Below are 25255 nucleotides of genomic sequence, written 5' to 3'. Positions count from 1 at the left end.
GGGATACCGTTGCAGTGTAATGAAAGCTTCCCTACAAGCATGAAAGTCAGCTGAACTCATTTGAGCAGTGTGGGACCTTACGTTTGCACATTTGTGTAAATACCATAAAATGCAATTTTACTCTGGAGATGATGTGCAGTACCTTTACATGCCTTCATATGTGTATAACGTTATAAATCTGTTCTGAGACAGTAGTAGTATAAATAGCTGAAATGCTCTTGTAAGAGTAGTGGTATAGGCTTTTGTTTAGCTGAATGTTGTAGGGCAATTCTGTGATTATAGCTGTATTAAATGCACCCCAAGTGTTGACTTTACTCAAAACCCCTTGTACTTCAAAATCATGGGGTTAAGCTGTTATTAATATAGGAGCACCTATGCTATTAAACACTGCCTAGAAGTCTTCGTCAGTAAAGGTGAAATTTGAATAAGCCACCCTGTGAAGAAAATATCAGAGTAATTTTGTGTCAGTAGAGATAAAAGGATTTCAAGCTGTAAGTAACTCTCCTTGCAGCCAACTGGAATAAATGTTTTGAAATTTCAATTTCAAGCGTGAGCCTAAGGTAGTGCAAAATGATTCTTAATAAAAATGTTTTTAATTGTCCTAATTTTTTTTTTAAGTTTTGCTAATGCTCTCAGTAGTGAAGACAGTAAATGTTAGGGTGCAGAGCATTTCATAAGCTAACTGTAACTTGGCTTACTTGCCTTTCAAGATGTTAAAGATCCATTTGAAGGCATGTTATGTAGGGTGGTAGCTCAGGGCTGATTACTGTTCTGTTGGTTGCGCTCTCTCCAGTCGCCTCATATGGTAAAAGAAACTGGACGAGTTGCTCAGTGCTGACCAGTATGTGCCGTTTTGCTGGTTTGAACATTAACCTCTTAGGTTAAAACAGGGCTTTGTTAGCCCACACTGCGCTGTGTCAGTGTTTTGTAGCCAGATAGATTAGAAACTTAAGAGGTGTGTTATTTATCTAAATAAGAGAGTCAGGTGTATAAATATGCACTGCATGCGGTAGGTGCTTTAGTAATGTTGTATGACCTTGCTGCAGGATTAAATTTTCTTATGAATTAAGGTTTCGTGATCAAACGTGTGGTTGCTGTTTCTTTAGTTTCTGGTTCCTGACTTAGCAACTCTGTGTGTGCGCCCATGGGAGAAAGGGCAAAATAAATCTAGCAGGTTTTTTTATGGGCTGTCTATAGCAACTTTGCCAGTCTGTGTGATGAGTGGTTGAGTGTGGATGACCTCAGCCTTCTCTTACCTAATCATGGCTCTTGAGTGTGCACGGTCAAGTAGAAAGAGCCTTTTTGAAAGTTGTGGTGCTAAGACTAAGACATGGGGATGATCTCACAGATGTTTTTTCTTCAGTTTTTTGTATTTGTAATTTCTTTTAAGGTGTCCGAGCTCTAAAAAATGTTCCTTAATTTTCTTCTTTCAGATTGGAAGTGTTTACTTGATGAGAGGAAGATTTGAGAAATTTGCTCTTTTGTTTTCTGACATTCTGTAATTAAAAAAGAAAAAAAACTGAGTGAAAAGTTGTGGAACTCAGAAAAAAAAACAACCAAAGAACCAACACTCCTCCAAAAAATGAAGTGTGTCCCCTCTCCCTGCCCCAGTCCTTTCTGAAATACTAGTTCCTGTCACATGAAAACCCCACTTGAAAGAACCATTGTTTTGGCAATATACAGAAAATATTTTAAGAGGAATTTTCAAATGTTTAGGAAGTTTTGTTTGTTTGTTTTTTAACAATCTTTACATATATTTGACATATACACTAAGTATGTAGCAAACCACATCATATATGGGATGTAATAATTTTCCTTCTTATTTAGGTGACAAACAGCATGTTTGGTGCTTCAAGGAAGAAGTTTGTAGAGGGGGTTGATGGTGACTACCATGATGAGAACATGTACTACGGCCAATCATCGATGTTCCCACATCGGTCAGAAAAAGATGTAAGTTGAATAAGCTTATTTTTCCCTTTTCAATAGCTAGGTAGTTTCAAGTATGTGAAATATTACATAAGGGAGAGCTTCATTTAGCTTTAATCTTTGCATGACTGTGTTTTCAGTGGCAAATACTTTAATTTTAGTGAGTTTATACATGTAAACTTCAGCCATATGCTTGCCAGGGCTTTAGATTTTCTTTAAAGAATCTTTAAGAATTGTATTTGTAACTTAAATTGGGTTATTAATTATGTCTTGTGTTTACATGTTGTGTCCTCAGTGTTTTTGTTGTGGTTTTGCATTTTATATCTTCAACTGTTTTTAGTTTCTGAAAATGCCTTGTGCAGCTTGTTTGTCTGCTCAGATATTCTAATTTAGCATGTCTTAGAAGTTCACGTCACCTGAAGGTCAGTAATACCATCTTGTGACAGGCTTGCATTTACTATGTGTCAGCAACATATAGGCTAGATTTCTATTTTGATTTTTAAAAAATTAATAAAATCGCATCAGACTTTCAAAAAGTGTCATTTGTTAAAGTCTGCCTCCATGACTGTCCAGAAATATAGTTGTTTTATAGCAGATGTGAACATCATCTGACAGACCTTGACCTGTGTAAACATAAACATTTCCTACAGACAGTTAGCTGGTTTTTAAACCTGATTTTCAGAGTAGGGAATAGGTTTAGAGTAGAAGGCTTTTTAAAACAAAATGAAACAGACAAAAATGCTTAAATGCAGCTTTCCAATTCAGTTTCATAAGTTAGTTTGAGAAGTTTCAGGTGAGACAGCAGAGATTTAAAATGTACTACAGTATAAAGAAAATTAAATAGGCCGCTCATTTCTGTTTATGTCCATTACATATGTCCCTGTATCACAGATGCAGACAAGCACAATGGAATATTTATAATGTTGGGCGTAATTTCCTTTCTGTGAGCACCAAGAGGTGCAGCTAGCACTCTCAAAAACAGTAAACGCTATTTCTTCAAAGAGACTCTTAGATATTAAATCCCCACTTCTAGATTTGATGCACTGAGGGAGAAATCATTGCAGTGTAGTAAGCTCTGATCTCAGTTTACCCTTCTACAGTGTACACAGTGTAAGCTGATGCTTGGCACGTTGTTGACAAAATGAATGGATGTTTTAGTTGCCTGCTCTTTCTGTAGGCAGCGTTGCAGAAATGGATCTTAGAATGGGACTTCAAGAGAAGGAAGGTGGGTGTTCCAGACACCAGGAATGACAAATGAGAAATCATGAAAGCTTGTGGGAGAAGTGGCCAAAATGGGGCATAGAAGCTGCTGTAATTGGCAGAAGAGTGATGTCAGTCCGACAGGAAATGAAGAGTGATTTTTGCAAAAGCTTTTCAAAGTTTTATTTTCAAATCCTTTTTAAGGGCTCTTTTTCTCCCCATAGCTTCACTATTGATTATTACAACTTTGAGATTATGCTTATGTCTTAAACCATTATGTGCTACTGTAATATTTTCTTAAAAGCCGATCAAAATAAATGCAGTGTGGTGATATTGACATTGTCTGTACACCTTTGATCACTCATGTGTAGGTAAATGTATATTCTGTATAAAATGTTCCTTTTGATATCCCTTTGGCTCACAGTAGATGAGAGAGGTTGGAAAGGTGATTGTATTTTTGTTTCCAACCAATTTTGTGGCTTTGAAAACCATTTCCAGTTGAAAATAACCATGTTTTTAAATAGTCTTTCAACTAGAATTCTGCTAAAGATGTTGTTCTGTATATGAGAACACAATAAATATATTGACTGTGGTGTTATTTGGATAACACTTAGTACTGACAGACAAAAATAAATTTGCTCAGAATTTTCTCTGCGTAAGCTAATAAAGACCAATATTCAAAACCTGGATCCAGTTTTATGAATGCCTGGGGGGAAAGCTTAGAGCAGTTGAGATCTTGACACATTTTGAATCTTCTTGTCTTCACATTTATATTGAAATTGGGTAGGTAAATGTGGGGAAAAAATAAAGGTAAAAAAAATTTGGGGAAAGGAGTAAATCACTTTTATATTAAGAAAATTTAACTGGCAATAAAAAGATTAAAACATAGCATAAACAATCTTTTCACAAGCTTACTGAAAAAATGGCAGTCTTAATGCCTTTTTTTACAGTAGAATTACCTAAGCAAGGTGCAGTCTTAATGCAATTTAAATTATTCATCCCTTTTTCAGTTTCTTGTATATCTTTCTGAGAGCAGATTAAATAAACGTGTTGCAGGTTTTAGCTACAAGCCTGTAGAAAATGACTTAAAAGTTAATTTTTTTCTCCCTGAAGTATCAGATATTCATATGAATCCTGAGTCCTTCATTTATGGTTCATGTATCCTGTAGACTTCTTCAGCCTGAAATAGAGTAGTTCTGAGGGAAGTCCTCCTTAAATACTGCCCTTCAGAATGGGCTACGGCTTGTTTAGTGTTTACCCTCACACCAGACATGACTAAGTGTTTTTTCTGTTCTTCCCTTTGTTGAAGCCATAGCGATTCTGACCTTAAAAGTTGCTGCTTTCCAAGGAATTGTTACTGTGTATGCGATGTGTACTCCAAGCAGAGGAACATACAGAATGGCGGAAACTTCCTAAAATTTAAATTAAGATACCTGTTACTGCAGGTATATTTTGTATAAGCTTTGGAACCTATTTTGCACTTCTGCAGTAGGGTTTCTGTCCTTGTGAAGAGGCGTTGTCAGATAGGGTGCCGTGATGACTTGCATATGTTTTTTGACTGGATTGGGAGCTTTTCAGTTTCCTACCTTGTTTTAACACTTAAGGAGGAGGTTTTAATTTTTTTCAAATTATATTGCAAAATAGTTCTTCACTCACTAAATGAAAATAAGAGTTTAGAACCTATCTGGAAAACATTTAAAAAAAAAATACCTTATGCCTTTTAATAAAAATTTTCATAACACTTACTGATGTAGTATTCTTGTGACTTGTTGATATGGCTAGTTTGCATTTAGAAAATTTCCTTTACGCAAAGGTAAAGTGAAATAAGGCTGCTTAAGACTTCTCTTTAATTTTGAAGACTTTTTGCAAGCGGAAAGAAGTAGCAGCAAATAGTTTAGGATATGTTACTTGTTGTTCAGAGCCTCAGTGTAGCTAAAAACTAAAAGCTTTCTTTTAACTTACCTGTTTTTTTCACTAGAGAATACAGTTCTAAACAGTCAGGACTGACATGGTAATTGAAATGGAAAAATTGCATGTTACTCATGTCCACAAGTTCTTCTAAAATCGTATGAATGCTGTTTGGATCTTTTGTTTTAGGCACAAAATTATGGTTCCTTAGATGAGATTAGATCTTTCTCAAGCCATGTAATGCTTCATTTTTACTAAATGAGTGGCCTTGCCTTGAGTCATCATGGTCCTTGCTGTGCTAAGTAGGGAAGTGGAACAGAGTATGTCCATGAATGTCTATGAATTCTGCTGCACTTACGGTCAGTGCATGAGGTCAATAGTCCTTTGGCAAAGAACTTAGATATTTTGTAAAACCTGAAGAAAATAAAACAATTTAAGAAAATTTGGCCAGAAACTAATGTGGTCCTTAACTTAAATTGACCACAAGATACACGTTGTCCCCACAAAATAATTACAGGGCTTGTTTGTGGCCAATTTCACCAACTTAATAGAGCTGTCTACATGTGTTTCTATTTTGATAAAGTGACAATGGTAGAAATTGGTAACTCAAAGCCTTCATATGCTTTTGAATCTACTGTCTTCAAATGAGAAGAAAAAAATACAATGAGCTGTCAGAAAAGATGGGAACCATTCAGTCTGGACTTCTTTGATTTCTCACGTGTAAGACTGTAAGAAGTGCTCTGAGAGGTTTGACCGGTCTAGCCCCATCCACTGAAAATATCTCTGTAAGCATATAAGATCAGGGCATCTTCTGTTGTTAGGAACTGCAGTCACAAATCTGACAGTAGACAGACATGCCTTTTAATGAAGATCTGCCCAAATTATGAGAAGTTAGAAAAATTCTTTTTTAATTAATGCTTTTCCCGTTTCCTGGCCTAGTGCTTTACTGTTTGGTTTCTCTCCCAGTTGCTAAACAGCTGATAAAATGCTCACAGTGACATGGTAATAATTCCCTGATCTCCACTTCTGATGGGTTTGCTGAGCTTACTCTCCGTTCTGAAAAATCTAGTAGTTTTAACTAATTCTGAGCTTTCTCAGTTGGACCTGATGTTCTTTTGTAGCTCAGTTCTTTCAAAATGTGGCTTCTTGTGAAGGCAAATATATTTGAACAATTGGGGCAAGTAAGATCTAGCCTGCAGATTAGATTTGGATCATTGTAACTATTAATCTAGCTCCTTGATGCACTGTGTTTCCTGAAGTAGGAGGTCCTCAGGTTTGGATATTGAGCGCAGCAAAATGTGTTACCGATGCTGAGAGCCTGCTTTGCGGAGGGTTCTTCCACTCTCATGTGGTAGAAGCATGTCTGTGATGGGTCAAATTCAGGTGTTCCTCTGTCCTCTGACATTACACAAAGGCAGAGGTCACTGAGTTTGTCTTGTAATGGACATGGTGGTGGTGATAGGGGTGGTCAGAAGATGTTATCAAAGCATTTTACTATGAACTTCCATTAATTTATAGAACCTTTACCTAACTCTTAACTGTGTTTTGAAATATATGGCCTTATAAAGAGGTGGTACTTTTTTATAAGAGATGTAACTTTGAAACTAGACTTAACTTAGCAGAATTAAGAGATCCAGTGTCTTGCTAAGTTTGGGAAACTAAATGTGGAAGGGTTTAATCCAGTCTTCTGGAGACACCTCTGGCTTTAGGGTTGCTAAACACCACATTGTTTCAGCTGGATTGTTGACTTCCCAATGCTATCCTTAGGAGTCTAAGGAAACCTATGGTATCTTGTTTCCCAAGGCATCTTGCCTGGATTCTGCCTTAGGCACTGCACGAGAGTTTGCTAACTTAGTCATAATTTGACTTCATACACTGCACATGGGAGTCGTTTTCAGTACTTAAGAATTCCCATGGAACCCTCTTGTATCAGGAGCGGGCACACCATTCATGCTAATAGAGTTATTTTAACATAACTTGTCATAGTCTGAATAGTTTTGATCCATTCGTGGAAGGGAAAAAAAGTAAAGCTTATTTTGGAAAGAAAATAGCTTAGTATCTTAATGATAAATGGCAAATGAATATTTTCATATGCATTACTTTACATGTAAAGATACTTGTAGATTTGACTGAATAGTTGTTTGGTTTGCCCTGTTGTTGTGAAACAAATGGCTTAAGCTTTTTACTTTGAAGTGTGAGTTACAAAGCAACTGAGTTGCTTTTTACCTTCTCAGAGAGTGATTAAACCATATTTGCATCTTCTAGTGAGTACATAGTGTGTTTTTTTTTTTTTAAAAAAACAAACAAACAACTCATAAAAACCCTAAATGAATGAAAATTGCAATGCTGTTAATGAAAACAGTTGGAAGAACTTGGCAGGGGATGGGATTAGAAACACATTGAGGGAGTTTTTGTGTTTTAATGCAGTATACCCTTTCAGGGCCTGTTGTCATTCTACCTGTAGCTTGTTTTCATAATAAAGTTACACAGTATGAAGAAAGAATGAAAAGTTTAGAATGAAAAATGCAGCCTTTTACTGTGTCACCTATAAGCTTGTACCTGGATGTGTTTATTAAATGAAACAATATGCGATAAACTGATTTTAGAGAGGAAAATGGGGTTTTGTGCTGTGCCACAAAGACTGCAAGAAGTATATATCTAAATTAAAGTTATTTCACATCACTTACTTTAATTTCCTTGTGATATAATTTGAAATTGTGATTTCACTGTTGACGACCGTAGTATGTAATTTTAACTGTGATTGAGTTTGTATTTAGATTTTTTTTTATATATAAGAAGTAGATGACTGTGATAGGTATTGTTTCTGTCCTAAAAGCTGTATTTTACTGCACCCCACTTAACACTATACCACAGTTTTTGCCTGTCAGCTTTAGCATTTGAAGTGGTTCCTTGGACCAGATTAATTCCATGTGTAACATCATCTGCCTTTTCTAGAAGGGGGAGGTTGTGGTTTCTTAGACAATAATTGAATTTGGTGAACATACGATATTGTAATATTGGAGGTTTGTGTGCTCAGTGTGTGGGTGAGGTAGTTTTGGGTTGTTTCAGTTTTTCATATGCAACTGGTTATTTAATTGCAATAAAATATTTTCTTTGTTGTCCTAGTTCTTAATTGCTTATGCAGCTTTCAACAAGTTTGGCTTATTAGTACACTGTACCATCAAACTGAATGTCTCTACACAGGGAGAATTTATTTTTAGAGTTTTACTTTAGTAACCATGTTAACCTCCTGTCATTGTCATTCAATGGCAACACCTTGCCTTCAAGATCTTGAGATACCGCTGCCAACAGTGCAGCCCTACCTCCTTGTGCTTTCCAGGTGCTGCTGGAGGCAAACAACCACAACCATAAATTAGAAGATCTGAAAAATTGAATAAAATTTCATTATTTTTCAGTATTGTGTTTGGGTTTATATTGTAATTTGTTATTCACAAATGATTTGTATCATTAATAATTTTCAGTTGCAGATAATACCCTACAATTATGAGGCTTCCAAAGTTTCTTCATTGATCTCCGATTTTGAGATTTGGAAATAATTTCTTGTAATGTGGAAATTTCGTGAGCACTATATGAAAAGGTCATTTGTAATCTAGAGGAGGACTAATAGTACTACTAAAAAATCTGGCAGAGTATAGAAAAATCTGTATTTTTTTAATTGTTATTTGTTGGCTTTAATGTCAGTGTAACACTCTGCTTTTGAGGCTGTGGGTCAGCTGTTTTAGTATTAAATAGTGCAGCACAGATGGCAGATAGCAGAAATAAAGTAGTGCAAATACAAAATGATGCTGATGTTTGCACCTGTGAGAAACCCATCGCTTATCAGGCCAGCTATTACTCTCAGACTTATTGCTTATTCTAACACATTTTGCTTTTAGGAATTGACTTCGTAGCGCTGGATTGATGTATTTTAACTTCAGCTTGGCTCGTGTTTAAGAAAGTAGCTTTAGGCTATAGCTGTGTAATGTAGCAGCTTTCACAGAAGTGTTGCTTTCCCGAGTTTTCTCAGTGCCAAGGTGTGCTGCCATGGCGGTTATGGGGACGGGCAGCTGTCCCTGCGGTAAGTTGGGGGATTGCTTGAAAGAGGCGGGGTGCTGCAGTGCAGGGGGAGGCAAGGGCCCATCAGCCAGCGCTGCTGCTGGGCCTCCTGCTGCTGCCTGCCTCTGCTTCCGGAGGCTGCAGCCTGTGATCACCAGCCTCCCAAGAGGGTTGTTAAATGCAGCAGTCTTTTCCTAGTTCTAGCAAATTTAAGCAATTTGCTGGTACTATGTTTTTGAGAACGTTGACACTCGTTAATGAACTTACTGCAGTAAACCCATCAAGAGTTAATGAAAGCAGTTACAGTAAGATCCTGTTCATCACTGGGGTAGGAGGTTGCCTTGATAACATGTTACTGCTTACTGATTTTTGGTGAGGACCAGTCCAAAAAAATTTGAGCTGTCTGCTTGGATCGTCAGCTGGTTTGGTTTTAGATGCAGAATCTTCCATGATCAGAACCAGACTGTGACTGTTTGAGACTTGTGAGTATAGTGATGTGCACATCTTATTTGACTGTCATCAACTCAGTCCTTCAGTCTGTCAGTACAGAGTGTTGGTCCTTCCTTGAACTAGCAAAATGAAGTGTGCCCTTCATGTTACACAAGGATTTGTTTGCTCGGTTGTGTACTTGTGCTGCGGGAGATGTGTGTCTCAGGCCTCTGCAATCTCCTAACAACGTGTACAGGGAAAGCCAACTGAAACAGTCTGTCTAGTTCAATCATGCAAGGTTGGAACAGAAGCAGGAGTCCTGTGTTATTTCACAGCTGGGTTTTGTAGCTGTTAACCCCTGGCAAATGGATTTAAACCTAAATGCCAAAGTTTGAAGAGTGATTTTTCTTTTTTTTGTATGCGTGCAGCAAAAGCTATAGGTGTCAGAAGCTTGTTTAACAATTTCCTTGACTCAGTTCATCTTGTTTTAAATGTCGGTATTGTATACATAGTGCTAGAATATGCTGTTCACTGGCATGATCGCAGTCATTTGATATGTTTTGTTTTTCAAAGGTTGTTACAGGTATTATTCTGAGCATTTTTTTCCTAAAATACTTATGTAATTGGGTAAAGCTTAAAAAGCTTTTAAAGAAAACTTAAAAAACCTTTACCACTTGGTTAGTGACCTTAAGAGTTAAGCAGGTTTCATTTTTATGAGAATTATGACCTTTGGCTGTCGTAGACTTAAAGAAATTCAAGAGTGACTTCCGCCTTCTGTTGCAAGTGCATTCTTGGACAGTTGTTATATTTTGTGTGTTATGTGGCTAGCAATCCAGTAAGATAGAATAATGACTGCAGAATGCCAGAAGGAAGGTTTTTAGTACTAATAGCATTCATCTTGCATCTTTGTTATCTTTGCTAGATCAAGTTTGAGTAGAATATAATAGTGACTCATAGGTTGTGAATGCAAATAACAGTAGCATAGGTTAAGGTTTTGGCTCATTTGTTGTTTTGTTGTTGACCTAAATTGTATGGAAATAATAGAAAAAATAGATAAAATTTTAAACTGCTCCTTAGATAGCTACGACAGAAAAAAAAGTGTTGAATACTGGGCATGTTTTTTTGGCATATTACAAAATAAACTAGAGAGAAAATACATGAGATACCTGTATAGCATATTCCCTCTCTGCGAGATTTGAGAAATGCTGCATTTAATCAGCCTGGAACAGATCCACAGAAAATTTTATTTATTTCTTCTTGAGGCTTGTTATCTTTGATGTTCTGAGTATGTTATGACTTTGAGACGAGTTCTTAGACTTGCTGAATTTAATACTTGGCCTTTATTATGGTTTTCTGTAAAGGTTTATCTACAAGTCATTTTGCAATTAACTTTCAATGTAAAAGCAAATGGCACAATACATGTGACCTACTTTGCAATGTTTCAAAAGAAAATCCAAATCCTGATAAGAAGTGTTCATTAAATATTATTTGCCATTCCTTTTAACTGAATTTAGAAAATCAAGTCGTATTCAGTGTAGAAGAGGTGGGATTCTTTTTGGTCCCTTTCTAGTAATCTCTTAGGTCTGTGATCATTTGTTAGTATTTTTATTTTTATGTATCCAAGTTAACATTATAAATAAAAGGTTTTTGTGCTAAGGTTCATACCATCTTCTGCTTATTATATCACATGCCATCACAGCAATTTTTGAATGCCGTGAGCAGCTGTTCTTGCAGGATGTTCTTTTTGGCTTAGCTGTTTTGCTTATCTGTCCCAAAGCTGGTAGTACTTTTTGACTGCAGTTTCCATCTCAATGTCTGATTGGTTTGAGATTTTTTTTTTTTTGCCTGTGTGCCCTCATCACTGTCTCTGAAAATGTCTCATAGAATTACAGTTTTGACACACCTTACAACATGTTCTAGTATTTTGCTACTTGTCAAACTTTAATGTTAGTTTGGTTTGGGGGTTTTTTTTACCTTAAGATTAAATTTTGTCTTACCTTTCTTAAAACTACTGTATCAGTTTGTTTTACCAGTGTTGAACAAACATCAATTAGTGAGTTTGGGTGGGGATTGTGCTTTAGAAGTTTGTCTCCCAAATGTCCGCACTTCAGCATGCTTTGATTTACATTGAAGAGTAGTCTTGGTGTCAATGAATTTGATTCCTTTTGGAACAAAACACGAAAAGATGCTCCAGGAGTGCAGCAACATGTGACATCAGGTGTTTTAGACATGGTTAACTCTAGTTAGAAATGCATGCAGTATCTGTGGTAGGTCCTCAGGACCAACTTCTTTGTTTTACAGATGAGCTTCTCTCTGGTTGCATTACTTGCCAGTGCAGCTGTGGCCTGTGAACATGGCTATATGAGTGCTGAGCTGAAGCCACTGGTAGTTATTTAAAGTGTTCTCTTTGTTCCTAGCCAGTTCTTCCCTAAGAAAAGAAAACTTTGGTCCAGTTTGGCACATATTTCACTTTTTTTTTTTCCTCTGCTGAAAGTTTTTGTCTTAGTATTTCAAACCTCTTGTATTAGCAAGCGTGGGTGTTTATTGCTTTAGTTGCTTATTATCAAATACATGCACTTGTTTAAAATATGTTTGAGTATACAGTATTTTGGGGTGATATTTCTGTTAACCTTTTCTGATGGTCTACAGTAATTGTCTGCTGTAATTTCTTTTCTTATGCTTTCTGTACATGTTTAAAAAATCATAACTACTCTGTGATTTATCGGCATGAATGCTAATTTTTATATTTATTGTCTGCTCTGAGTATCTTCTTTCCAGTTTCTACTATCTAGATTTGGCCCCAGTATAAACAACTAGCAGATTCAGTTTATAAGGTTTGTTTGAGTCTTACATCTGTCTAGATTACGTCAACAAAGGAATTTGCAATTTGTCACAGTAAAAGTTATTTTGATTTGAATTCTTTACTCCTAAGTAGAAAAAAACTTGAAATCTTCTTATTTGTAGGAATCCAGATATTCCTTTCCTTGAAACCATCCTAAAATTCAGTCCAAGTCCAGACAACTGCACTAAACATACAGACATTTGCCCATGGATTAATCAGTATGAGTAGCATACTCTGTTGTGAGCTGGATAGATTAGGTCATCTAATACCTCTTTTTGCTCCAAGGGAAAATCAGCTATACCTAATGTTGATGAACATCTAATCTGCTCTTCAAAAATATCCACGTATGGATGTTCCAGTGCTTAACTGTCCTTAAGATTGCTAAGGGCTTTTTTTTTTTTCGAAACCCTCCGAACACTTAGCCCAAATCTCCTGAAACTTATTAATACTTTCAATTTCTGCAGCAGCATGGAGGATAGTTTATTCTTTTCTTCTTACAGCAATGACTGGAAGTCTGGTGTCATATTCCTACCTTAGTTGCCTTCTTTTTTCATAGATTTTTTTTATTTTTCCTATTTTTTAGATCTTACCTTCCCAAGACTCCCTTTTAACCTGTCATATATCTTGTGGGATGTCTGAAAGTTGACAAAGAATGTTTTAATGTAAATATTTTGTGTGTGATGTCCCTAAAGTGGGCATAATAGAGCAGAGTAGATTACTTCTGACATTTGTACATCTTACCTATTTGTATGGTGTATGTAAGCATGAAGCTAGCTCTTAGCATGGTGTATTATGTTATGAATGACAGGACGAGAGGAAATGTCCTTGAGTTGTGTCACGGAAAATATAGGTTGGATATCAGGAAAAATTTCTTTACACAGAGGGTCATTAGGCGTTGGAACAGGTTGCCCAGGGAGATGGTGGAGTCCCCATCCCTGGAAGTGTTTAACAACATGTGTGGATGTGGCACATCCACAGGGATGTGGTTTAGGGAACCTGACAGTGCAGGTGTGATCTTAAAGCTCACTTCCAACCAGGTGATTCTGTGATTTTATTATTTTAACATTGGAATCTTAGCTGAAGTTCATACCTGTTTCTCTATACCTGCTGCTACCTAGTCACTCAATTCCTACCTTTTGCTGTTGTAACTGATAACATGAAACTTTGCACTTGCTGTTATTACGTTGAACGAAGATTGGTCTGCTTGGATGATGCATGTTTTGCAGGGGAAAATAAACATACCTCATTTAAATAACTGAGTATTCCTCCTTCTGTAACGATGGGTCTCTTGGCTACAAGAATAGAAAAACTGAAAGCTTTTGCATCTCCTCCCACTGTGTTATTTGTTGCAAGTTAAAGTCTGGTTTTGTACATGTAAAGTCATTAATTTTTACTGACATGTAATGTACTGTTACAGTTGTTACTGTGCAGATATTTTGGGGTTTCTAAAACTTTTGAAGACTTAAAGGAGTTTTCAGATGTTCTTTTGGCTCTCTTGACAAAACAATATACTTTTGTAAACTTCAGAGCAAGGTAACACTGTCTTTGTGGTGCTAACTGTTTATTCTTCTTACATTTTAGATACTGGCATCACCATCAACATCAGGTCAGCTGTCTCAGTTTGGGGCAAGTTTATACGGGCAACAAAGTAAGAATTCTTTTAATTGATTGTATATTTATTTTATGCTAAATATGTTCTAGCTTCACACTCTTTGGATAGATAATATGCATATGGCTTCTGTAGCTGTAAAAAAGACAGCATGTCTCCTGTGTGTTTGGGGTATTTCTTTTAAGATTTTTGCTTTGCATAGTATGCATTTTTGCAGTGTTTAGATTATCAAGTAGCATATATTGACACTGTATAGCTGTTAAATATCAAACTATAATCATCCTACGAAGAATGTCTGTGTTTTAACTGTAACTCTCTAAAGGAAAAACTAAAGAAAATGAACAGGACCAGAATGAGTCTAGTTCAGAAAAATATGTAAGGAATGGAAGGAAATTATAGCTTAAATTATAAGTAATATTTCATGCTCTACAGGAGCAAATTAAATCTTGTGTACATCCTGGGCAACTTGCATTTGGCACAGAACAATGTCAGTAAGGTTATTGCCTTATTTCCCATACCCTGAAGATTTTTTTTCTCTATCAGCCAATCTTGTGTATTCTGTTGCAATAGAAGACCTATAGAGCAATAGTGACAGTGTGTAATGCTAGCCACCCACCTTAAGGGTCAGGAGACATGAACCTCCTTATAGCTGAGAGGTGCATCCAGAAAGTGACTCAGAATATCAGAGTTAGATACAATTACACAAATAAAACAGGTTTGTGAACATCTCTTTTATCACTGTATGCTTTTGAGTCTCGGCAGCTTTCTTGCCAACTGCATCTTGACTTGCATTCTAAGAAAAAATGTCTTCAGAGTGCTTTAGAGAGTCTGTACTTTTTTTATCTGGACAAACTAAAAGCTTTGTCTGCTAGATGCATGGCCTTCACAACTTCTTCCGGCTTTCTTCAAATAGTTTAAAAAATACAGTGATTTTTTTTTTTTTTTTTTTTTTTCATTTTTCAATTTCATTAATTTCCTTAAATCATATAAAAGTATAAAAAAAAGTGGTTTTTTTTTTTTTTTTTTTTTTTTTTTACTATGTCAAGTGGCTGTTGATAAGTGATCATGTAATATAAACTGACATTTGATTATGCTACCAAGATTTATATGAGAAGTTTCTGGCCAGTCTGAGAGTCATGTTTGGCTCTTGGCTTTTTGGGTCCTGAATCTGGCACTATTGAACCTTTCAGACTTAACTGTATAAAGATACTGAAGTATTTATTCATTCAGTTTATCACAGTTATTTGTTGTTTATTTTGAAGGTTAACTTTTTTCATAAACTTCAATTTTCATTCAGTTGGTTGTGATGCCTGGGACATAATCTGTCTAATGCGGAGATGCGCTGGCTAAAAATTAGAAAGTTAATATTACCGGGTTCGGTTTCTACCAAATATTGAGAAAAAGGGAGCAAGAAACTTCCATGTTGGAGTCAAAGCTTATGATTAAAATACTTTTAGGAAAAACAAAACTGATAATGCGTATGCGCTTTTAGATTGATAGCTGTCAGTCATTGAGCAAGATGTCATGTCATGGAGTTAATGTAACTTAAACATAACTATTGGGCAGGAAATTGGCCACTTCACTGATCAACCTCTGATATAGCCCGTGCAGATCTGTAGTCTCAGTTAAATTGGAAAAAGAAAGAATAAAAAAAAAAGATTTTTTTTCACATGGTGAATATTTCAACTTCCCCTACTTGCTAGCCATGGGAATATGGTTCTACTTCACTGTAACAGCCCTCCTCATTAAAAAATCCAGTTTAAAGAAAGCCAACAAGACATAACCATTAGTGTAAAACTGGCTTTGCTGAAACAAATGCTTGCACAAAATTAACCTGGATATTGTAATCATGTTTTTCAGTGTACTGTTCGTAGTTTGGAAGTGTATGTATTTTTTTCTTTACTGTGTTATTTTAAAAATTCCATGTAAATGTTAATCAGCATGAAATATTATTTATAATATATATTTATGCTCATTGAAATTATTCTGATGCAGCAAATTGCCAAAATATTTACAGTGAACACCTTGACATAATCAGCTTTTAATGAAGTCTTAGGAGGCTTGTTATAGCAAGTCATACTACTGCTTAATCTTAATGTATAGAGATAAATTTGAGTGTTATCAAAATTTTGAGTGTGATTGCAAACTTCTTTGACTGCAAATTGTAGGGTAGGGCATGAACAGACAGCAGTTCTTACAATTCTTCTTACAGCTAAACAACTGGGACATTTCCTCAGCCCTTGCCCATGATGATAACCTGAGCGTATGCTGTGTGCATTCTTAGTATTTGATCACGTTATACGCTGGCATATTCAGCTCTTCTGCAGGGGTGATCTACCATGGGAAGTGCTGGTTCATCATAATTTTTTTTTGTTTGGTCTGCAAGATAAGGTTTTGATTTCTGTGAGTCTACCTCAGCAACCTCATGCCAAAGCAGTAAGGACTATTACAGCTATCACATTTTATATGCTAAGTTTGTTTCAATTGATATGTTGCACTAAATTACTTTTTCTTGTCTTTGTACATCATTCTGAAACTTCATAAACATAGAGAAACGATGTGAGAATGATGAGAAACCTCATAAAGTTTTTTGGACGCTTTGAGACAGGGCAGCAACTGGTTGTCTTTTCTGAGTTAAAGTAAATTCTCTTTTTGCTTAACTGAAGTGGTTATTTTATTCTGTCACACTCAGTTGTTTGTGTAGAAAATCACAATGTTAAAAATCTTCTGTGTATTTTAACATGCTAATAGAGGGCAGATAAAATTCTGCTTCCCTCCTTTTCTCAAAAGATTGAACTTGATTGAGGACGCTGAAGTTCTGTTATCATAAAGAAGCAACTGAAACTTGATAAAGAACTTGCCTAAAATGTTGCTTTTGTTGTTCTAAAAGCAACGTTATTGTTAACTAAATACTTAGAACTTTATTTTTTTTATTAAAGGTTTGCTTAATTTTTAACAAGACAGATCAGTGCTGTAAATACCTGCCAAGTACGTACCAGTTTATTCGGAAGGAATTAAAGTATTTCTTGAGTGCAGTAACTAATTTTCTCGAAATGCTGCCCTTTTTGAGATGACTTGTAGATTTTCATGTCCTCATCAAAATACTCAAAACTTAACCCTTTCTCTACAGTATACATCTCAAGGAAAGAAAATCTTGTTGGTGACTCAAATACAGAAATTCCTTAAAGAGCCTCTCTAAAGTTTAACAGAAATGGGGCTAAATTTGAGATAATTGGGCTTCTGCTATGCAAGCAAGGACTTAGGTTTTTCCACTGCACTTTCCTTCAGTCTTTACACGTTTTTGTAGGTTGTCAGTATAAATTGTTTCCATCTACACCTGATGGAGAAGACTTTGTTCCTGATTGCTCTATATCTCCACCCCTCTGAATTTTTTTTCAATAGGTGCACTAGGCCTTCCAATGAGGGGAATGAGCAACAATACCCCTCAGTTAAATCGCAGCTTATCACAAGGCACTCAGTTACCGAGCCACGTAACGCCAACAACAGGGGTACCAACAATGTCACTTCACACGCCTCCATCTCCGAGCAGGTATTTATTGATAGCCAATATTTCTGCGATTGTGTCTTTTTGCAGAGCTCTTGCTAAATGGTCTGCACATTTTGCCTCAAGTTTACAATCTGATTAATTGAAAAAGAAGAAATGTAGTTCCTATTGACCACTGCCTGTGTTAGGGAAATAAAACTGTAAAACAGTAAGGACTTACTAGAAGACAGTATTTGATTTTTGTGTGTAAAGGACAAATTGCTGGCAAATTCTGCTTCAGAATGCAAGTGGCTGTTTTTTGATTGTTCTGGTAAATGTGTGGTTAAAATTTTTGTATGGATGTCATACACCATATCATATCGGAATGTTAAGGTAGTAGGTCTGAAGTGCTCATTAAAAAAGAGCTGTAACACCCTTTCAGGTGCATAATACTTAAGCATTTATCTAAACCTGACCAAGGAGTTGATTAGTATGTAATGGGTCATCTGGCATTTCTGAAGAAATCCAAAACTACATTAATTATAGAGAGTAATCCAAACATGCTGTATTGATGCTAAGCACAAATTAAGTTGCAACAGCTCAGAGTCCATCCTATGTTAGTAATCTAAATGAGTAACCAAATACTATTGTACAGATTCATCTCTGTGGATGGTTTTTCTCTTTCAGGGGGATATTGCCTATGAATCCTAGGAATATGATGAACCACTCCCAGGTTGGTCAGGGCATTGGAATTCCCAGCAGGACAAACAGCATGAGCAGTTCAGGGTTAGGCAGCCCCAACAGAAGCTCTCCAAGCATAATATGTATGCCAAAGCAGCAACCCTCTCGACAACCTTTTACTGTGAACAGGTAAGGCTGTTTAGCTGGACCATCTCTGTATAGCCATGGACGTGCTTAAATGCTGCTCTGGAAATCTAATTTTCACCCAGTAGAATAAAGCTCAAAAGCTGCTTTGTATGTGCTTGTCTCCTGGCAATAAACTTTGAAGCTGCTTTTAATATTCACACAAGCTTTTTGAGGCCTTTAAGCTAAATTCTGGTTTGACTATTGAATTTTTACTGCTGCTTCTTTAAAATACATGATGTTTCTCATGTGTTCCAAAGCTTGTTTTTTGAAAAACTTGATTTTGGGGTATGTATATCCATTTTAAGTCTGTTCGTCTATGAGTTTGGGAAGATGTAAGACAAGATTTAAAAACACAGTAGCTGATCTGGAAGAATAGTTAACTGATTCAGGCGCAGTAGGAACCTAGTACTTTACATCTTTAAATTCTGGAATAAGGTAGCAAACAGTGGTTTTCTGTTTGTTTTAGGATTTGGTGCTCATTTGGATGCCAAAAGCTTCTCATTTACTTCTACTCTTTTTCTTACTCTGGGCAAGATTCTAACATCATAAATCATTAGGCTTTAACTGTGTTTTGGTGCTGTGTTTATGCTTAGTTCAAACTGATAAACCTGTAGTAAAAAGTGTGTTGATTCTAATTATTTAATGTGCGTAGTCACAGCTTCACACAGCTGACTGCTTTCCAGGCTTCGTTCCACAACCTCATGATCTCCGTGCTCCCAGTTTCATCCTTTTTCTCCCATCAGGCCCTTACTTAGGGGACTGACCAACACAGAGCACAATATAAGCTCATGGCAATCAGGTGCCACCTGTAACCCAATCCAGTATTCTACAGAATGGATAAAGGAAGGGGAAAACTAATGTCACAATTATCTGAAACTTGGGCAAGCTATTTAGTTTTGTAGTTTTGCACTGATACAGGCATAAAAATGCTTTTCTCAATCACAGCAATAGAATAGAGACTTGTAGTAGTAGTTTATGGTCTTGGAGTGTGAGAAGTCTGTGTGTCTTACTTCAGATCATACAGAATTTGCCTTTTCTTTCCTGTGATGTATAGCAGCAAGTAAAGGAGATGATAATTTAAAAAGATAATTTAATATTTTAAGGTATTTTAAAAATACATCACAAAAGGTTGAAATAGTAATACGCTTAAAAACTCTACATGTGGAGGACAATGATTTTGGAGACTGATGTATATATAGAAATTGAAGTAGTTGTTTAAATACTGTTCAGCTATAGGGTAAATAATGAAATCTCTGCCTGTAGGAATACTTGAATTTAAATCCTCATCTTTCGCTCTTTGCATTGTATATCTTATTTTCAAGAAGCTACAGCCTTTACAAGTTGAGAAGGAAATATCACTGAAACAATGCCAAGTTCTTATTCCAAAATTTATTAGCTAACAGCAGTATACTACTATATATCCAATCGCTAATTGATATATTTAACAAAATTTTGAAATTACACTGCGAAAAAAAATTATGGTGTTTTCTTAACAGGTACTTGAAATATATGATGACTTCTAAGAATTATTTTCTCAATGGTTGACTTAGTTGGAGGATTTGTAGTTACATTGGTAAAGCAGGTTACAAATAATTGTAGACAAGTATGCATTTTGTGGCCTAATCCCTTTCTTATCCCTAAAATTCTTAACATGATTGTTTCTAATTACTTTAAAAACAAACAACCCTTGCATAAGAAATGCTATCTGTCAACAGGCTAGATTATATGCCCTCCAAATCAAGTAGTCTCCTGTCGGTCTAGAATTCATAGATGATACCAGCAATGTATTTCTTCAGATGTGTGAGGTGTCAAAGATCTGGATTTCTTTCAGATACACCACCTTGGAGAAGCAGAGCAAGACAAGGCCAGTCTTGGCTAGCTCTTCCCTTTATTGATGTCTGAGTCCATAATGAAGCATTTAGGGCTTTGTCAAATTGGAATGAAATGCTTCAGATTTGTAACTGTAGAAAAAGTCTATGTAGGTAAAATTTCCACTAGGAAAACATTTGACATTTTTATTTATGGAAACTTCTAAAGCAACTTTCATCCTGTTATAGGAGAAAAATAAATGTGATTTCGTTACAGAAATTCAGATTTCACTCAGCTGGGCCTCCCTTGGGCTTCTCAACATCACTAGCTCACATAGACTGAAGCAGATAATTTGTTAGGGTTTCTTTCTAACCTCAGTAGTCCTATATGATATTTAGAAGTCTTCAAACATTTTTGCCTAACTATATGAAACTTTAATTCAGCTGGTGTCCTTGTGTGGCAGAGACCATCCCTATGCTCATAATAGTGCCACATGTACATGGCGATAAGTGCATACCATACTGTTCAGCTTATAACAGTGTCCTGACAAACCTGATCATTTCCATTATCCAGCTTCCCACCTGTAAATGACTTTTCACTATTGCATTTTCTGCTATTTCATTTCTCTATATGCAGGATTTGAGTAGCGATCATGTTTATCAACTTGTTGGTTGGTGGATGTCTTAAGACACAGTGGTTATTGAAAAACTAAAGTTACCTTGTAGTCATTTCAGTTGTCTTGATTGAGCATCACTTGCTGCTGTTCAGAGTATTCAGAAATATAAAGGAAAATAATCCCAAACTGAGCTTAGGTTAATTTGGGTTGCTTAAGTCTGAAATAATTTAAGTGGCTTAGGTTTTTTCCTTTTAATGCCTTCCGCTAGAAATTACAAAGTATGTATACCTTTTTGTCTGACTTCCTGGATTTTTTCACAGTATGTCTGGATTTGGGATGAACAGAAATCAGGCGTTTGGAATGAATAACTCCTTATCAAGTAACATTTTTAATGGAACAGGTGAGTTTACTCAATGTGGATCTTAAAGTATGAGAGAGAGATTTTTGACTAAATAAGTCTATTTGAAAATACTTTGTATTTTGTTGTAGTGCAACTTTGTTATAATTTTCAGTTGTTCCATAGAAATGCTGCTTCAAGAGTGGTGCTGTGTAACTGTTACCACTTAATAACAGTGGATTTTACTACTTTTGAGGATGAAGTGAAAGTATTCTCTAGAATACTCGCTGTATATCACATTACTATAGATTATATCTAGTCAGTTAGAAATGCAAAATATATTATGGAATTGAAAAGGGGAACAGAGAAAAAAAGATTTATCCATTTTCTATGAAAACATAATGTGAAATAAGCAGTGTGAAAATATTTTTTTGAAATCTCGAACACCTTTTGAACAACTTGTTCATAATGTGATCCTTTCAATCAGTTGTTTCAGTTGTGATTTTTTTTTTTTTTTTCCTTTGGGATTGACTTCATCACCTGAATTTAATGAACTAGAGAGGGGATAATATCGTTGTGCATAAATGCCTTCAGTTTGTCCATGCTGATGCTTCTGTAGGTGGCTATGTATACGAAACAGCTTGAGGTGCTGGTGCATCAGAGTGCAATTGTTTGAGCATACCCTAGGACCTTGTGAGTCACAGAGTCCATACCCTAGGACCTTCACAGAGTCACAGCTCTGGCCTGACCTATGTAGTTTCTGCTGCAAATCAAAAAACGTTTCCGCATAACTTGTAGCTGCTCTACAGCTGCTTCAGCTTTATCTTACCTTATCTAAGCACAGAAGAGCTCCTGGATGCTGCAGCTAATATGGGTTATTACCTTCTCTCAAATTTCTTCTTGAATTTTAAACAGGATACCTATTCTAGTACTGCAGTATTGATAGTCTGCCTGTATTTTATGAATGCAGTCTTTAATTCAAAATGAGTAGACCTCGTTACTAAATACTGTTGACTAGCTATTGTTTAAAAACAACCCCCAAACATCTTGATGCTCTTTAGCCTCATAACAGAGAGGCTGTAGATATTATAATAATTATAGGAAGAGTAAAAATGTCAACTTAAAATATATCCTACATTTATCTACATAATATCTACATTATCATAACATAATGAAGTCTTTGAGTGAAATGCATAAGGGAATTTAAAATACCTGTTTTTATTGTAGATGGAAGTGAAAATGTGACAGGACTGGACCTCTCAGATTTTCCAGCACTAGCGGACAGAAACAGAAGGGAAGGAAGTGGCAATCCAACTCCATTAATAAACCCTTTAGCTGGAAGGGCACCCTATGGTAAGACTATACTTTTGAAAGCTCTTTGAATGAAGGCAGTTGGTATTTGCTTGATTTGCCTTTTGCTGTTCCTAAGATAACAGTAGTCTTTTAAAAAATGCCAGATACTTGAGCTCCTAAGTCTCCTTTTTTTAGAAATAAACGATCAATATCTCTGTGATTGGAGAGTTTCCTCAGGCTTCTTCTGTAAGCTTGCTTTAGTTCCACTGTGAATAGAGGTTGTTGGGGTTTTCAGTCTGCATAGTATGATTACCCTGAAGCTGCTCACTCTAGACATTTCTGAGGCAATGCGTTATTTTCTAATTGCATGTCTACAAGAGCTGTTGATATTATGTAAAAAGTCAGCAGCTGTAAACATAGTGTATATTTTCTCTGTTTATTGGTAGTACTTGCTGTAGTATTGATCATTGTTACTCATTATAATGAACATCAGATTTCAAAAAGTAACCTGTAAGCATCAACTATTATCAGGCAGATTCCAAGTCTGTGTTTTATATAATTCTTGCTGAACAGCTTAAAAAATAATAAAAGGGAAAACATTAAGGTGGATACAAATCTTATTATTTGGATCTGGAAAAAATTCAGGTAAGCTTAGTTTGAGGCAGAATACTTTTTTCTGTTATGCTTTAGTAATTTGGTCGTGCATGTTGCATCAGCTACTCTGAAAAGCTGCTTTTATAATGTAAAGTTATTTTTGTGACACTTATCAGATTTCCAACCAAAAATAACACAATGTTTTCTAACTATAAAAAACCTAGTGTTTTTGAGAGATATCTTCAGCTTTAATTGGAGAGAAATAATAGATACTGCATTATCAGGAGAAAGTAGCCTCACGGGTTGGGTGTAACCAGGGCCCTCTGCTTAAGATAGCTGTGAGAAAGAGCTAAACAAGTTAAACTGCAGTGCTTCTAAACACAGAGCAAAGTCACTTACCCCAGTAAAGACACCGAAAAGCCACACTGGGAGGGGAGAGCTAATATGGCTTGTGGTTTACATGAGATTTTGTCTGTCTCTGAAAGAGAAGCCATTACGTGGAAAATCGATAGAAGGTGGGAAGGAGACCCACACAGATGTACTTTCAGCATGGAGCTGAAGTGCACCATTCGGCAACACTGTCGCATTAAAAGAATCTTTAATTGCTCCTGTGCTTACACCATTTCCCCATGTGGGTGCTAGCACAGCTGTTTGCACGACTGTGTGGTGAACCAGGAAAGAAATTTATCTGTCTGAAGAGTTATCTTGAGCATTTGCTTAATGTAGGGCGTGGGTATAGTGATAGAAACATCAAGAAATTAGAATATGAGATGCACTGGACACTGTCTCTAGCAACTAAAAGTGCAGAGTGCTTTTGATTGTGGTCAGGAAAAAAAGAAGGTTTGAAATTGAGCAGAGACATACTTCATGCTTAGTTTATTCAGGAAAATTAGACTTCAAATAACTTTTAGATAGAGAATAAGCAACACAGTTAATTCATAATCAATTTTATTCATTCAGTGGAAGAAATTGTAAGAACTCTGAATGAAGACGTTGAACAGCAGAAACAAGATTAACAGTATTTTTTTTCTTAAAGGAAGTTTGATTTCTTAACTTCAGAATACTAGAGAAAGTCATAGTCACCTAGTGAACCGTTTTACATCCTATACGTCTACTAAGAAGCTTTGAAAAAGAAGCCCTAGACTGACTTCTGTCGTCTCTTCCTCTAGTGCAGTGTTGTTTGCAAATCACTGTATTACTTCTCTGTCTCTCAGCAAAGAGTGTTTGCCGTTGGGTGTGTGGTGGCGGGGGGTGGTTCTTTGGTTTTGTTTGTTTGCTTGGTTTGTTTTTTTTTTCTCAACTGACATTAAAAAAAAAAAAAGAATGTTGCTTTTCAGTAGTCGGAATCCATGTTCCAATGTGACTGGCCTACTTTTTTTAAATTAGGGTCAGAGCACTGAATGTTGCAGGCTAAATGCTTTCAGTTTTCATACTGAAAGTAGGAGTCATTCTTATGTCACAGGCAAGTATTTCATTGGTGATATGTTCTGTTGCAAGTTAGCTGGGCATCCTTTAAGAATATGTGCTTCTAAAGAGATTACGCTAAGAAATTCTTCATGCAATTAGGGGATGGAGGAAAAATGTATTATAATCTTAAACAGTACATCCTTCCTTCATCAGTGGATTTCCTTAAATACCGCTTTAATAATGCCTGTAAAGATTATTTGATTATTTAGATGTGCAAAACAGGTGCTGTTCCTGGTAAAAATACTGGGCTTCATTCTTAAAGCAGTGGATGTGTCTATGAATTTAACCTGGAGTGTTTCCCAGCTCACACTTAAATTAAGAGGCTTAAGTCTAATATGTGTGGATGTTTTAAATGAATATGCTTTGGTTTGGTTTACCTGATTTTTCTGAAAATCATTTCTGCTGTACAGCTTGCACATAGTGAAAATGGACACATAGTGAGCAAGAACAACAGCAGAAAGTTCTTTACTTAGCAGTCATTTAATGTTATTCCTGCTTTCATTTTGATGATAGTTGGAATGGTAACAAAGCCAGCAAGTGAGCAGTCCCAGGACTTTTCAATACACAATGAAGATTTTCCAGCATTACCAGGCTCTAGCTACAAAGACCCAACATCGAGTAATGATGACAATAAATCTGTAAGTAAACCTTAAATCTTCTTTTGAGTGTTCATACTTCTTCTGATGGCGATACTTTAAAATGGTCAGTGACTGTATGCGTAATACAAGGTTTTCGAATTTACTCCTCTAAATTAATGAGAAATTTTGCATAAGCAACATTGCATGTGTAAATGTGTAAATACAATTTCACAGCAAGTT

General features: G+C 36.1%; 1 protein-coding gene across 1 annotated transcript in view; it reads left to right on the top strand.

Annotated features, from left to right (window-relative positions):
- Nucleotides 1-802: 802 nt before the first annotated feature.
- Nucleotides 803-25255, top strand: part of CNOT2 (CCR4-NOT transcription complex, subunit 2) — a 39894-nt gene continuing 15441 nt past the window's right edge. The window contains exons 1-8 of the mRNA XM_010139481.1: nucleotides 803-823; nucleotides 1828-1950; nucleotides 13943-14009; nucleotides 17373-17520; nucleotides 18142-18324; nucleotides 21067-21146; nucleotides 22311-22436; nucleotides 24951-25075. Coding sequence (XP_010137783.1) covers nucleotides 803-823; nucleotides 1828-1950; nucleotides 13943-14009; nucleotides 17373-17520; nucleotides 18142-18324; nucleotides 21067-21146; nucleotides 22311-22436; nucleotides 24951-25075 — 873 coding nt within the window. The remainder of the gene's footprint in view (nucleotides 824-1827; nucleotides 1951-13942; nucleotides 14010-17372; nucleotides 17521-18141; nucleotides 18325-21066; nucleotides 21147-22310; nucleotides 22437-24950; nucleotides 25076-25255) is intronic.

The sequence above is a fragment of the Buceros rhinoceros genome, unplaced genomic scaffold (assembly GCF_000710305.1).
Source record: "Buceros rhinoceros silvestris isolate BGI_N320 unplaced genomic scaffold, ASM71030v1 scaffold28027, whole genome shotgun sequence".
Lineage (NCBI taxonomy): Eukaryota > Metazoa > Chordata > Aves > Bucerotiformes > Bucerotidae > Buceros > Buceros rhinoceros.
Note: the sequence above shows the minus strand (reverse complement) of the source record. Positions and strands in the feature narration are given on the sequence as shown.